This window comes from Microtus pennsylvanicus, chromosome 5 (genome assembly GCF_037038515.1).
Source record: "Microtus pennsylvanicus isolate mMicPen1 chromosome 5, mMicPen1.hap1, whole genome shotgun sequence".
In the NCBI taxonomy this organism is placed as follows: Eukaryota; Metazoa; Chordata; class Mammalia; order Rodentia; family Cricetidae; genus Microtus; species Microtus pennsylvanicus.
In genome coordinates this window covers 59,196,568-59,210,736 of record NC_134583.1, presented here as the reverse complement: position 1 = coordinate 59,210,736, position 14,169 = coordinate 59,196,568, and the positions used below count along the sequence as shown (strand labels likewise).

The window sequence follows — 14,169 nt, the reverse complement described above, 5'->3', positions numbered from 1 at the left end:
CCAACCTAACAGTTTTTAGTTTTTGGAGGCAGGGTCTCTCTTTGTAGCCTTGGCTGGTCTGGAATTTACTATGTAATCTATCTCAGATTTATGGCAACCCTCAAAGTTGCAGCAGTCCCTCTGACTCTGCTTCCTGAATGCTAGGATTACAAGTGTGTGCCACAATGCCCTGTATGAGTTGTTTTTAATTTATGGGAGTGCATTATCAAATGTATAACTTATCTAAAATTTGGAGAAACATTAATATATATATATATATTCTCTTTATAGGAATTAAATTCAAATTTCCGGCAAATCATATTTCCAGAAGCACTTAGATGTTTAATGAAGGGGGAATGCACCTTAGAAAGTATGCTACATGAGCTAGACAGTCTCATTGAGCAGACAACTGATGGAGTTCCTCTGCAGACTCTAGTTGAATCGCTTCAAGCCTACTTACGAAACACAGCCATGGGACTTGAAGAAGAGACCCATGCTCATTATATCGATGTTGCCAGGTAAGCGTGCTAGCCAGCTGGCAGATCAACAGCGGTGACACATGCCTGTAATACCAGGGCCTTGAAGACTAAGGCAAGGACATGGCCAGTTTGAGTCATGCTGTCAGAGAAAAAGAGAGGTGGTAGGAATTAGGAGGCAGCGAGGTAATGAGATTCTGAGCTCTAACCTAATTAAATTTACTTTCAATTTTTAGGACAAATCTGATTACTGATACATGCTCATGCCTTTAAAAAAACAAATCCATGCCGGGCGGTGGTGGCGTACGCCTTTAATCCCAGCACTCGGGAGGCAGAGGCAGGCAGATCTCTGTGAGTTCGAGACCAGCCTGGTCTACAAGAGCTAGTTCCAGGACAGGCTCCAAAACCACAGAGAAACCCTGTCTCGAAAAACCAAAAAAAAAGAAAAAAAACCAAAAAAACAAAAAACCAAATCCATTACTTCATAATAATTACAGATTCATTAGCGATTGTCTACAGTCACGTGCAAGTTCATCTCTTGTCTGACCTTACTTGCATGTTTATTGCTTATAGTACAATAGCAGTGTCATGAAATGGGCAGTGGGAAAGTCACGGAACATGCTTGTATTTCGCTAATAACACATACTCATTTTAGTGTCTGTTCCCTTTAGTAGCTTTATACAGGTCTTTGTTGTGCACACCACTACCCTTTTGTTGCTATAGCTACATGTATATGCATAAAGTTCAGTGCATGTATTGGGTTGTTTTATTTTTTTGCTATTTGTGTGTCTGGGGGTTGGGGTGCTCTGGTGCACATGCGGAAGTCAGAAGGCATATTTATAGAGTCAGTTCTCTGCTTCCACTTTTACATGGGTTCTGGAGCCTAACTTAGGTTGTTGGGCTTGACAAGTACCTTTAGCCTGTGAGCTCTTTTGCCACTCTCAGTGTGAGTTTTTTTTTAAGCCATTGAAGCATCTGAGGTGAACTTGACTGATGAAATAGGTACCCCACATCAGACAAAGTTTTAATTTAGTTCATATTTATGTTTGGGAGATTAAACATTGTATGCTTTTCTATAATCCAGAAAGACAGTTGGACTTTGGAACCCATTAAGGTTACATAGCTCTCCATATCTACATTGTTGTTGTGACTGAGCCCTATGCCCCCTTGTTAGTCTAGAGATTTAGGATCTCTTTCTTTGTCATTCTGACATTGAATTCACTGCAGAAAATATAAGTGGGTGAGGGGCATCATGGAGGGACAGAAATAATTCCCACTTGATTGCAAATTCCTTACATGGCAAAGGAAGGAGTGAAGATTTTTTTTCCCCTCACATGTGATGTCTGCATCTGCTCATTCTGGTTTACATTCTTTCCCTTATTTAATTTTTATTATGTATGGGGGAGGTTCTCTTGCCACTGTACACATATACAGGTCAGAGGAACTACTTTGTCAGTTGCATGTCTCTACTTTTTTTGGGTTCTGTGGAATGTACTCAGGTCATTGGGCTTTGATAACCTGATAGGATCTGCCTTTATCTAGCCATTCTAACAGCCTCCCCTTTAGTTATTTTGAAGTATTTTTCCCCTATGATTTTTTTCTTAAATAATACAGGAAATACAAAATATGAACATATCTTTCAACAAAAATGTAGGAACAATTCCTTCATGTCAGTGCTGCATTTAGAAATTCTCTTTTTTCCCCTGTTACTTTTTAGCTGTAGCTTCATAAGAGTATAATAACGTAGACAGGTACCAGCCAAAAGTTGTTTAAAAATATTCACGTAACAGCAGTATCATCATTTTAAGCAATGGTTAAAAATTTGACTTAAGCTGGGTAGTGGTGGCGCACGTCTTTAATCGCAGCATTCTGGAAGCAGAGATGGGCAGACCTCTGAGTTCAAGGCCAACCGGGTCTATAGAGTGATTTCTAGGACAGGCTCCAAAACTACAGAGAAACCCTGACCCCGCCTCGCTTTCCCCCCGCCCACCCCACCCCACCCCAAAAAAAGTTGGCTTAAATTGGCGTATCTTTTTTTTTTTAAAATATTTATTTATTATGTACACAGTGTTCAACCTCCATGCCTGCAGGCCAGAAGAGGGCACCAGATCTCATTACAGATGGTTGCTGGGCATTGAACTCAGGACCTATGAAAGAGCAGTCAGTGCTCTTAACCTCTGAGCCATCTCTCCAGCCCCTCGGCATAACTTTTACTGAATTTCAGATCTCACTTTATTTGCTGTGTGTTTGGGTGTGTGAATGCAAGTACATGTGCCTATGTCTGCACATGTAGAAGCTAGAGGTTGATGTCAAGTGTCTTGCTGTATTGTTCTGCTTTTCTTTATTTTATTTATTTATTTATTTTTAAATTGTAAGAGTCACTGATTGGCTGTACTTGCAGGATCCCCCTGTCTTGTCCTCCCATTGCTGGATTCATAGTCATATAACACCATGCCTTGCTGTTTATGAAAGTTGTCATCTGCCATGCTCAAAATTTTTTTTACGTTTTGAAATGTGCATAATTCAAAACTGCATATTCCAAGTGGCAGGTACTTCCATTACTGTCTAAAGTTAGTTCCAATTGCCTGGCTATGACACCATTGCACCTGACAATTTCTATAGGTCTATACTTTAGAATTAGGTTATTCTTGACAGTCTTATATATTAATGTAGTATTTTTTAAGGTATCACTCACACTTCTGTAAAATTTAGGTCACATAAGTAGCTATTACATATTATTAAAACTGAATTGAAGTCATGGATTTTATAATGCAGTTGGCACTAAATACTATTTTCTCATAGCAGCTCCCATAATGCTAGCCTCTGTAGACTTTGCACAGCAGCTCTGAGACTTACAGGCTTTTGTGTTGCCCCAAACAAATTCTCCTTCAGGTGAGGTTTTTAATACCCTTTTCTTTTTCTCTAGAATGCTGCATGCTCAGTATGGTGAATTAATTCAACCAAGAAATGGTTCAGTTGATGAAACACCAAAAATGTCAGCTGGCCAGATGCTTTTGGTAGCATTTGATGGCATGTTTGCTCAAGTTGAAACTGCTTTTGGCTTATTAGTTGAAAAGGTAAACATTAACTTGGTTTTATGAAAGGTGTTAAGTGCAGTAGTCATTTATAGGAAAGTGAACATTCCTTCTTTCTTTTTGCATAGTTAAACAAGATGGAAATTCCTGTAGCTTGGAGGAAGATTGATATTATCCGGGAAGCCAGGAGTACCCAAGTCAATTTTTTTGATGATGATAATCACCGTCAGGTGCTAGAAGAGATTTTCTTTTTAAAAAGACTACAGACGATAAAGGAGTTCTTCAGGCTCTGTGGTACCTTTTCTAAAACGTTGTCAGGTAATATTAGCATACTGGGTTAGGCTGTGTTAGCACTTTCGAAGGGATTGTGATGGAGCAGGCTTGTTTTATTTGCATACATGTGAATTCTCAGTGCTTCAGATAAGCAGTTTAATCTTAACATTCAGGATCTGTTTTAAGATGATTTTTGTTTTTTAGGATCAAGTTCACTTGAAGATCAAAATACAGTTAACGGACCTGTGCAGATTGTCAATGTGAAAACCCTCTTTAGAAACTCTTGCTTCAGTGAAGACCAAATGGCCAAGCCTATCAAGGCCTTTACAGCTGACTTTGTAAGGCAGCTCTTGATAGGACTTCCAAACCAAGCCCTTGGGCTCACACTGTGTAGCTTTATCAGTGCCCTAGGTGTAGACATCATCGCTCAGGTGGAGGCAAAGGACTTTGGTGCTGAAAGCAAAGTTTCTGTAGATGATCTGTGTAAGAAAGCTGTAGAGCACAACATCCAGGTAGGGAAGTTCTCACAGTTGGTTATGAACAGGGCTACTGTGTTAGCTAGCTCCTATGATACAGCCTGGAAGAAGCATGACCTGGTGCGCAGACTGGAAACCAGCATTTCTTCCTGTAAAACAAGCTTACAGCGGGTGCAGCTGCACATCGCCATGTTCCAGGTGAGCAGTTTGCTGTTTAGTGTGGTTTTCCTTATACACATGTATGCCAGTGTAAAAAAATATATATAAACTGCCTCAACTGTGCCAAACCAAAGTGAATACTTTCAGGATTATTTTTGTGTTTGCAGTTAATGTATTGAGTAACAATGAGTATTGATCATGAATATAATTTGTAACAGTTGTATTTATTCATGATATAGGTTGATCTTCATCCTGTATTATTGGATTATGATTAAATTTATCTTTAAATAGGTTTTACAATGCTTTCAAATACAATATATTATAGCTTTGGATCTAAGTAAATCTGCCTTTATTTTGAAAACTGCTTATAGATACTTATTTTCTCATGTTAGCACAGGCTTTGGGATAACAGATTAGGTTCTAACCAAACCTAGTTCTGATATCCTACCTCTAGATAGAGGGGTGCTATCCCTTGTGGAAGATGACCTGTGAGGGTTAGGCAACTATCTGTGAAGATGGTATGGTATGCACAGTGCGACTGAGGGATGGCTTCCTTATTTATTCTTCGATAAATATAGGTTTTGACAATATCAATAGCATCAAAAAAGTTAAAGGCATTGGAGCATGCTAGTTTTTGGAATCAGTTTTGGCATAAGCAGTGGTTATTTTGTTTCACTTTGGTCAGTGAAACTTTCTTCTATTGGTGGTTTTATTTTCACTAGCTGTTTTCTTACTTCATATTAGTTGTGTATTAATAGTCCTGCTTCTCACACATTGTCTGTGGGGTGGGTGGGGTAATGTTTTATGAATTACAAAAATGTTTTATGCTTTGAAATAATGTACATTTGGATGTTATTACCTTAAAACTTATCAGTGCTGAGTTTGGGAATGTTAGTTGGCAATGCATGTACAAAGTCCAGTACTGCATAAACTGGATTTGGTGGTACACACTTGTTTGGGCAGGAGGATCAGAAGTTGAAGTTCGGGGCTGGAGAGATGGCTCAGTGGTTAAGAGCATTGCCTGCTCTTCCAAAGGTCCTGAGTTCAATTCCCAGCAACCACATGGTGGCTCACAACCATCTGTAATGAGGTCTGGTGCCCTCATCTGGACTGTAGACATACACACAGACTTACTATTGTATACATAATAAATAATTATTACTTAAAAAAAAAAAGGATTTCAAAAAAAAAAGAAAAGAAAAAAAAATCATAGCAATAATAATAAAAAACAAATGCCAAAAATTTTAAATTGACAGTTAACATTAAGGGAAACTTGTTAGGAATCCTCTCCATTTTTAAATTTGGGCACACTTAAACTGTAAGCATAATGTATAACTATTAGATTATCATCTGCTATTTGGTGCTAGGAATCAAATCCAAGGCCTTACACATTATGTTAGATGCATCACTAAATTATACCCCCAGCTCCTGTGTTAGTTGTAGCCCAAATGACTGTCAGAACATTAAAAAAGAAAAATGGTTTGATAGTGTGAAGAGTTCTTTTTCTGTCTAGTCTCCTTGCTAGACAATCCTACCAGACCCAAAACTAATTTCACTGCATCCTCTTACCTAGAAATTGACACATACATCATAAAGACAAAGTATACTTTTTTAAAGTTATTTTGTTTTTAAATGTAGCTCAAGCTGTCCTGAAACTTGTTATCCTCCTGTCTCAGTCTTGGCAAGTGCTGGGATTACAGGTTTATGCCACTAGATCTGGAAAGGTCAGTTGTCTTTGGGCATGCCTACCTAATATAAGACTTCTCAGTTGGATGTGATACTTTCACTGACTAATGGTCCCCTTCACTGCCACTCAATTTTCTGTCTTCTCCCAGTCTTACCTCATGCTACCCTTCGCTTATTTATCTGAGGTTTTGTTTTACTAGTACTACATTCCTTTTTTCTTTAAATAGTGGCAACACGAAGATCTCCTTATCAATAGACCACAAGCCATGTCAGTCACTCCACCTCGGTCTGCAATCCTGACCAGCATGAAGAAGAAACTGCATGCTCTCAGTCAGATTGAGACTTCGATTGGGACTGTTCAGGTGAGTTTGACTGTCTTGCTATTAGCATATTCTGATTTGCCAAGTAACTAACTAGTGACGTTCATTGTATCTGTGTCTGTCTTTGACTTCTAAGCAAAGGGAGTATAACATAATCCCTTTTCACTTTCATTTTAATTTTTTAAGTTTTTTTTTTTTTTTTTTTTTTTTTGGTGAAAATGAAGAGCTTTTCATAGAATCTATTTTGGCCAGTTTCCCCTCCCTCATCTCCTCCAAAGCCTCCACCTCCCACTCTTTTAACACCATACCTTCTTTCTCTCATAAGAGAACAAATAGATAAAATTTTTTCCCCTCTTACTCTCCAAGGCCAGGGACTCTTACAGTAATGATTTCACTGTTTACTTTGAAACTTGATTGCTTCTGTAGATAAAGGGTTTAATATGTTCAAGGCAGCAGGCATGTTTCTAAATGATTGTTATTGGTTATATGCTTTCAGCTGTGTTGAAAGCAAACTAGTTAATTTTTTTTTAAATAATGCTGGTCTTGAAGACTTAGGTATATAACTCAGATAGTTGGTGACATTTCTGATTATGTAATTTAATAGTATAATATGAAATGCAATACTAATATAGTATTTTTAATTTTTTTTTGTATGTTTGTTTTTTTGAGATAGGGTTTCTGTATAGCTCTGACTGTCCTGCAACTCTTTCTGTAGATTAGGCTGGCTTCAAACTCAAGAGGTCTAGCCTGGCGGTGGTGACATCCCAGCACTCGGGAAGCAGAGGCAGGCGGATCTTTGGGAGTTTGAGGCCAGCCTGATCTACAAGAGCTAGTTCCAGGACAGGCACCAAAGCTACAGAGAAACCCTGTCTCGAAAAACCAAAACAAACAAACAAACAAACAAACCCTCAGAGGTCTGGTGCTGGGATTAGAGGTGTGTGCCACCACCCGCTGACTGGCTGTATTTTAAATTTTTGAAGTGAAACTTTTTGATCTTAGTTCTTTGAAGTTGGCCAGCAGTCTGCCAGTTGAGCCTTGAACTATGTCCCCAACCATTTTTTCTCCCTCCCTCCCTCTCTCCCTCCCTTCCTTCCTCCTTTTTTTAATTCGTAGACTTATTTTTCTTGTGCTAAGAATTGAACATATGATCTCATACTTGCTAGACAACAGAGGTTACTCCTCAGTTTCATACATCTCCAGCAATGTTTGGACTTTTTTTTTCTCTCCTCATTTTGGCATAGAGGAGACAGGTTCTTAACCCTGTAGCCCAGGCTATCCTGGAAACTGTTCGTATTTAATTTTTTAAAAACTTAAAAAAAAAAAAAAAAACGACAGTAATAAACACTGAAAAAAAATCCTAAGAACATGAAAGTGCTATAGATGTCAAGAAAATAAATTGCTGGGTGGTGGTGGTGCACACCTTTCACACCTTTAATCCCAGCACTCACGAGACAGAGGCAGGCAGATCTGAGTTCAAGGCCAGCCTGGTCTAGAAGAGCTAGTTCCAAAGCTGTGGAGAAACCTTGTCTCCCCCCCCCCCCCCCCCCCGGAAAAAAAAAACCAGGGAAATTAAAAATCTTTTCTTCCTGATAGCTTTGATCTTTAAATATATAAGTAAAATCAGGGTGAATGGGCTGGAGAAATTGTGCAGGGGTTGAGAGCACTGACTGCTCTTCCAGAAGACCCAGGTTCAATTCCCAGCTCACAACTATTACTCCAAAATCTGACACTCTTACATAGACACACACGCAGGCAAAACAACAATGTACATAAAATAAAAATAAAGTAAAAAAAAAAAATCAAGATTAACTTCAAAACAAAGGTGTTTGCTAAATTAAGCATGCCCGCCCTTGCTTCTTCTGACTCTGACTGATCATAAAATGCTTAACATAGAGTGGAGAGTGTGATAAGGGATTCTGCTGACTTTTACAGGAGAAACTAGCAGCCCTTGAAGCAAGTATTGAGCAGCGGCTGAAGTGGGCAGGTGGTGCCAATCCTGCACTGGCACCAGTACTACAAGATTTTGAAGCAACAATAGCTGAAAGAAGAAATCTTGTTCTCAAAGAGAGCCAGAGAGCAAACCAGGTACTGCATCCTGAACCTACCGTGATTGTTTTAAGATGATGGAAGCATTAGAATATTGTGTTTAGGTGGTTTTTGCTATTTCAGATCTAGGAATATTGATGTACACTACTTAACAGCCTTTGTAAATAATTGGTGTGTTTTCATAAGAGTCTTATGTTCTCAGAACCAGTTCTCATTCAGATTCTAACATGCATAGGTAGTGTTGTTTTTCACATCATCAGTCTCCTTCCCCACCCTGTGTGGGTTCTCTCTTCACAGGTCACTTTTCTCTGCAGCAACATCATTCATTTTGAAAGTCTACGAACAAGAACTGCAGAAGCCTTAAGCCTAGATGCCACCTTATTTGAACTAATCAAAAGATGTCAGCAGATGTGTTCATTTGCGTCACAGTTCAACAGTTCAGTCTCTGAGTTAGAGCTTCGTTTGTTACAGAGAGTGGTAAGTCCTGTGGGAGTAACTAACTAGAAGTATTAAAAATAATAAGGCCAGCAGCACAAATTAAAGTTGTGATTATTTAAGACTAAATAATATAACAAATTGTTCCAATTAATGCTTATTCTATTTAGGACACTACTCTTGAACATCCCATTGGCAGTTCTGAGTGGCTTCTGTCAGCACACAAACAGTTGACCCAGGATATGTCCACCCAGAGGGCTGTTCAGACAGAGAAGGAGCAACAGATAGAGACCGTCTGTGAAACCATCCAGAGCTTAGTGGACAGTGTAAAGACTGTGCTCACAGGTCATAACCGGCAGCTTGGGGATGTCAAGCATCTCCTGAAAGCCATGGCTAAGGTAATGCATCTCACTGACATAGTTTCCTGACTCAAGACTTTATAGGTCATATCTTTGTGTAAAGATGTGACACTTTGTAATAAAAAAATAACTTCTCAATTTACATCTTGCAACTTGTTTGTAACTAGGTCAGAATGTGTTTTCAGCAATTGTTTTTTTTTCTAAAGCAGACATGATTTTTGTACAAAGAGAATCTGAGGCTTAAATAGATGAAGTTAGTGTCCAATGGAACAGCTATTTTGGTTTTTAGTTTCTTCTTCCCCACTTGTGTCTCCAAACAAATAAAGCTTTTCTCCGAAGTGAATTAACTACTGTCTCTTCTTCCAGTGCCCTACTTAGTATGATTAATAAGAAAATCCATTCCCTAAAAAGACTAAAGTACTTCATCATTTTGAAGCATCATTTCTTTTTATTTGGTACTAGAAATAAAGATCCTGTAAATATAAGAAACTGACATATAATAGGCAGATCAAACAGTGACATTTAGATCATTTATTACCTCTTGATCACAAGGTGACTGACTGTTTTGAGAGGGATTGCTTGAACAAACAAGTCTGTTACTAATGGATTGTGTATTGGTGGCAGGATGAAGAGGCTGCTCTGGCAGATGCTGAAGATATCCCCTATGAGAGCAGTGTCAGACAGTTCCTGGCTGAATACAAATCATGGCAAGACAACATTCAGACAGTTTTGTTCACGTTAGTCCAGGCCATGGGTCAAGTTCGAAGTCAAGAACATGTTGAAATGTTGCAGGAAATCACTCCAACCTTGAAAGAACTGAAGACACAAAGCCAGAGGTAAGGGTCAACTCTCATGACGTAGAAGCAAAGCCTAAGTATTTACTGATGTATTTGTAAATAGTTACCTGATAAAAACATTTCATAAATAAATGTTTCATAAATTTTGTATTTCAGTATCTATAATAATTTAGTGAGTTTTGCATCACCCTTAGTCACCGACGCAGCAAACGAATGTTCAAGTCCAACATCATCTGCTACTTACCAGCCATCCTTTGCTGCAGGTACGAAAGAGGCCAATCTTCATATGTTGACAGTTTATACATACAGGTTTAGGTGCTTAGGGATGGGTGAAGGTCTATTGTGTTTATAGTCACTACCTTTTAAAGGAGTCTTTAACACTGTCATATAACCAGGCTCAATAATTATTATTAAAAGAACTTAAATAACAGAAATACATGTATTGTAAAATACTCTTTAAGCATGGTGGTGGTTTAAAAGTTTATTTTAGCTGGGTGGTGTTGGTGGCACATGCCTAATCCCATAACTCTGGAGGCAGAGGTAGGATCTCTGAATTCAAGGCCAGCCAGGTCTATACAGAGAAACCTTGTCTCGAAAAAAAGAAAGATTTTATCTTAAGAGCTAGGCCTGTTTGTACATGCTTCTAATGTCTGTGCTGGAGAGAGTGAGGCAAAAGATTGTGAGTTTAAGACCAGTCTGACCTAATAGTAAGACTGTCTCAAAACAAACAAACAAACAAACAAACAAAAAAAAAAACGACAAAAGACTAGTGAGTGCTTACCATTCTTGCAGAAGACGGGAGCAGTTCCTAACTCAAAATTTCCTGTAACTCCAGTTCCAAGAAATCCAGTGCCCACTCTGCTCTCTTTGGGTGCGCAGGCACGTGCACATCCACACTCGCGCATGTGCGCACACACACACAAAATCCAATGAAATCTTTACAAACAAACCAAACTGAAAAAGAAAACAATCAGCAAATGTAATAGAATTTAATATTGTTCTATATTTAAAATAAGAATTTTATATTGTTCTGAATTTAAAGTAAATGGATTAATTTTCCTTATAAAGAATAGCTAAGGTCAAGTATGGTGGTGTATGCCTATAATCCCAGTCCTTGGGAGGCCAAGGCAGGAGGCTTGCAAATCTGGGACTTAAATGGTCTCAGACTTTCTTTTTTTTATTTACTTACTTACTTCTTCACTTTTTATTTATTTTGATACATCTCTACATTGCTGTGACTGTCCTGGAACTTGGTATGTGGACTAGACTGCCCTTGAACTCTTGGAGATCCCTCTGCTTCCCAAGTGTCTGTAGTTGAAGGTGTCTACTATATACTTCTGAAGTCGGCTTCAGACTTTTAATTTTAAGATCTAACTTTTTTTTCTTGTTTGTACTTTAGAATAGTAGAATTAGAATAGAAAAATCTGTTTGGAATCTTTCATTTCAAAGTAAGCCGTGAAAGCTACTGTGTGCATCTGTAGGGTTTCCCCCCTCCTTTCTTATTTTATTTTATTTTATTTTATTTTATTTATTTGTTGTTTTTGAGACAAGGTTTTTCTGTGGGAGAGAACTGGCTGTCCGGGAACTCATTCTGTATACCAGGCTGGCCTCAAACTCAGAGATCGACCTGCCTCTGCCTGCCGAGTGCTGGGATTATAGGCGTGCACCACCACCACCTGGCCTTTTTTCTACATTTTTTTAAAATAATAATATATTCACAATAGATCATTTTGTGAGTGTGGTTTTCTGTTGGATTTTCCCAGTTAATGTTAAATTGGTAATGGCTTAATGTAAAATTAATTAATGTCCTAAAAGTATATCAAGCTATGTTGACATCTTCATCCATCCATCCATCTATCCATCCATGCATCCATCCATCCTTTTTATGTGCATTGGTTTCTTGGCTGCATGTATGTCTACATGACGGTGTCAGGTCCCCTGGAACTGTAGTTAGAAACAGTTGTGAGCTGCCATGTGGGTTCTGGGAATTGAACCTGGGTTCTCTGGAAGAGCAGTCAGTGTTCTTAACTGCTAAATCATCTCTTCAACCCAATACTTAGGATACTTTTTATTTTTAAAAGATAGCATCTCACTGCTAAGCCTGGTTGGCCTAGAACACACACAGAGATTTGCCTGCATCCGCCTCCTGGGAACTGGATTTAAGGTGTAGCCTTGCTGCTGCTGCTTCTACTCCAGTATATTTTGGCCATGGTCTTTCTCCTACTTCAACTTCCCCCAGATTTATTTATTTATTTGTTTGTTTGTTTGTTTATTTCCTCCCCCCTCCCTTTCTTTCTTCCTTCCTTCCCAATGTCTTATTTTTTTTTTTCTCTTTTTAAAAAGCAAAATTCTAACACTCAGGAGGCAGAGGTAGACAGATCTCTGAGTTCAAGGCCAGACGGGTCTACAAAGTTCCAGGATGACCAGGGCTACAGGAGTAAACCCTGTCTTAGAAGCACAAACAAAATACACACAGAAAAAAGAAGAAGAAAACCACATGAAATAATCTGTTTTACCAGTCTTGTTGTGTCTGGAAAACGCTGTTGACCACCACCTCTGGCTTTCAAAATCTTTCTGCTTCTACATAGATTGTTGAGTCTTGAAGGGAAAAGTGTGTTAAAGATATCCCATTTAGGGTTCAATGTTCTAAAGTTTCTCTCTAATGTTAAGTTGTGGGTCTCTGTGTTAATTAAGCATCTACTGCAAGAAGAAATTTTGACCATGAGGTTGAGTGGTACGCTGACATGGGTCCCAGTTATGTGTAGTGACTATAATGTCTCTGGTAGAGAGCCACTCTGTGTAGTTGACAGAGTTGCAGAGGAATTGAGATTGGTTGGGAGGAGTGGTTTAGGAGGGTGATGAGGAAGCTTTTTTTCTGCCTTTATGATTTTTAAATTTAATGTATGAATGGTTTGCCTGCATTGTGCACCATATAGGTGCCTTGTGCCCTCAAGAGTTCAGAAGAGAGTGTCAGTCAACTATCCTAGAGCTCAATTTACCAATAGTTTTAAGCCACCGTGTGGATGGATGTTGGGAGTTGAACAAGAACACCTATAAGAGCAGCAAGTACTCTAAACTGCTCAACTGTGTTTCCCAGCCCCAATCATTAAGGAACACTTTTTGTGGTGTGTTTGTGTGTGTGTGTGTGTGTGTGTGCGCGCGCGCGCGCGCATGCATGCACATTGGTGGGTGGGTTTGGTTTTCTTTCTTTTTTCTTTTTTTTGGAGGGGAGAGTGTTTTTTTTTTTTGGAGACATGGTTTCTCTGTGTAACAGCCTTTTGCATCTTGGAACTAAATCTTGTAGACCAGACTAGCCTTGAAGTCTTTGAGATCTGCCTGCCTCTGACTCCCGAGTCCTGGGATTAAAGGTGTTCTCTACCACTGCCTGACTTTTTTTTTAAAAGGTTTTAATTTTTAGTGTTTGTCTGCCTATATTGCCAAGGAAGGCAGGAAGAAGGTATTGGATCCTCTGGAACTAGATAGTTACATTTATGAGATGCCATGTGGGTGCTGGGATTTGAGCTCAGGACCTCTGGAAAATTAGCCAGTGTTTTTAATTGATGAACCATCTCTCCAGCCCTGTACCTTGTTTTTTGAGGCAAGGTCTCTCACTGCACCTTACCTGGGTTCACAGATTGGCTGACCAGTGAGCCCTAGAGATTCACTGTTTATCATTGTGTAGTGAAGATCATTATGTTGTTCAGATTCATCTGTTGAGAATCCCACTGTTGAGAAATTGTATTTTTAGGAACATAATTGTTATGTCAAGGGATAAGGACTTTTACCATAAACTTTTCAAGCTTGAGTACTGTGGAGTACTTGCTATTGGCCAACCCCTTGTTTGTGTGCTGCTGCCACCCCCACCCCTGTTTCTGTTTGCATGCAAATTGAGCCACCAATTCTTTCTCTGTAGCTGTCCGGAGTAACACTGGCCAGAAGACTCAGCCTGATGTCATGTCTCAGAATGCTAAAAAACTGATTCAGAAAAATCTGGCTACATCAGCAGATACTCCACCAAGCACCATCCCAGGAACTGGCAAGAGCATTGCTTGTAGTCCCAAAAAGGCTGTCAGAGATCCTAAAACAGGGAAAGGTAATCAGCTAGAATATGGATTCCTTATAATTCTA

The 14,169-nt window shown here is 39.1% G+C and overlaps 1 protein-coding gene across 4 annotated transcripts in view; it reads left to right on the top strand.

Moving 5' to 3' along the window:
• Smg1 (SMG1 nonsense mediated mRNA decay associated PI3K related kinase) overlaps positions 1-14,169 on the top strand; it is a 105,184-nt gene that overhangs the window by 85,243 nt on the left and 5,772 nt on the right. For all 4 annotated transcript variants that reach the window (XM_075971995.1, XM_075971993.1, XM_075971994.1 and 1 more), the window contains 11 exons: positions 271-497; positions 3,382-3,532; positions 3,619-3,808; positions 3,968-4,437; positions 6,312-6,446; positions 8,337-8,489; positions 8,748-8,927; positions 9,056-9,283; positions 9,869-10,080; positions 10,198-10,304; positions 13,955-14,134. In XM_075971995.1, the coding sequence (XP_075828110.1) occupies positions 271-497; positions 3,382-3,532; positions 3,619-3,808; positions 3,968-4,437; positions 6,312-6,446; positions 8,337-8,489; positions 8,748-8,927; positions 9,056-9,283; positions 9,869-10,080; positions 10,198-10,304; positions 13,955-14,134 (2,233 nt within the window). The remainder of the gene's footprint in view (positions 1-270; positions 498-3,381; positions 3,533-3,618; positions 3,809-3,967; positions 4,438-6,311; positions 6,447-8,336; positions 8,490-8,747; positions 8,928-9,055; positions 9,284-9,868; positions 10,081-10,197; positions 10,305-13,954; positions 14,135-14,169) is intronic.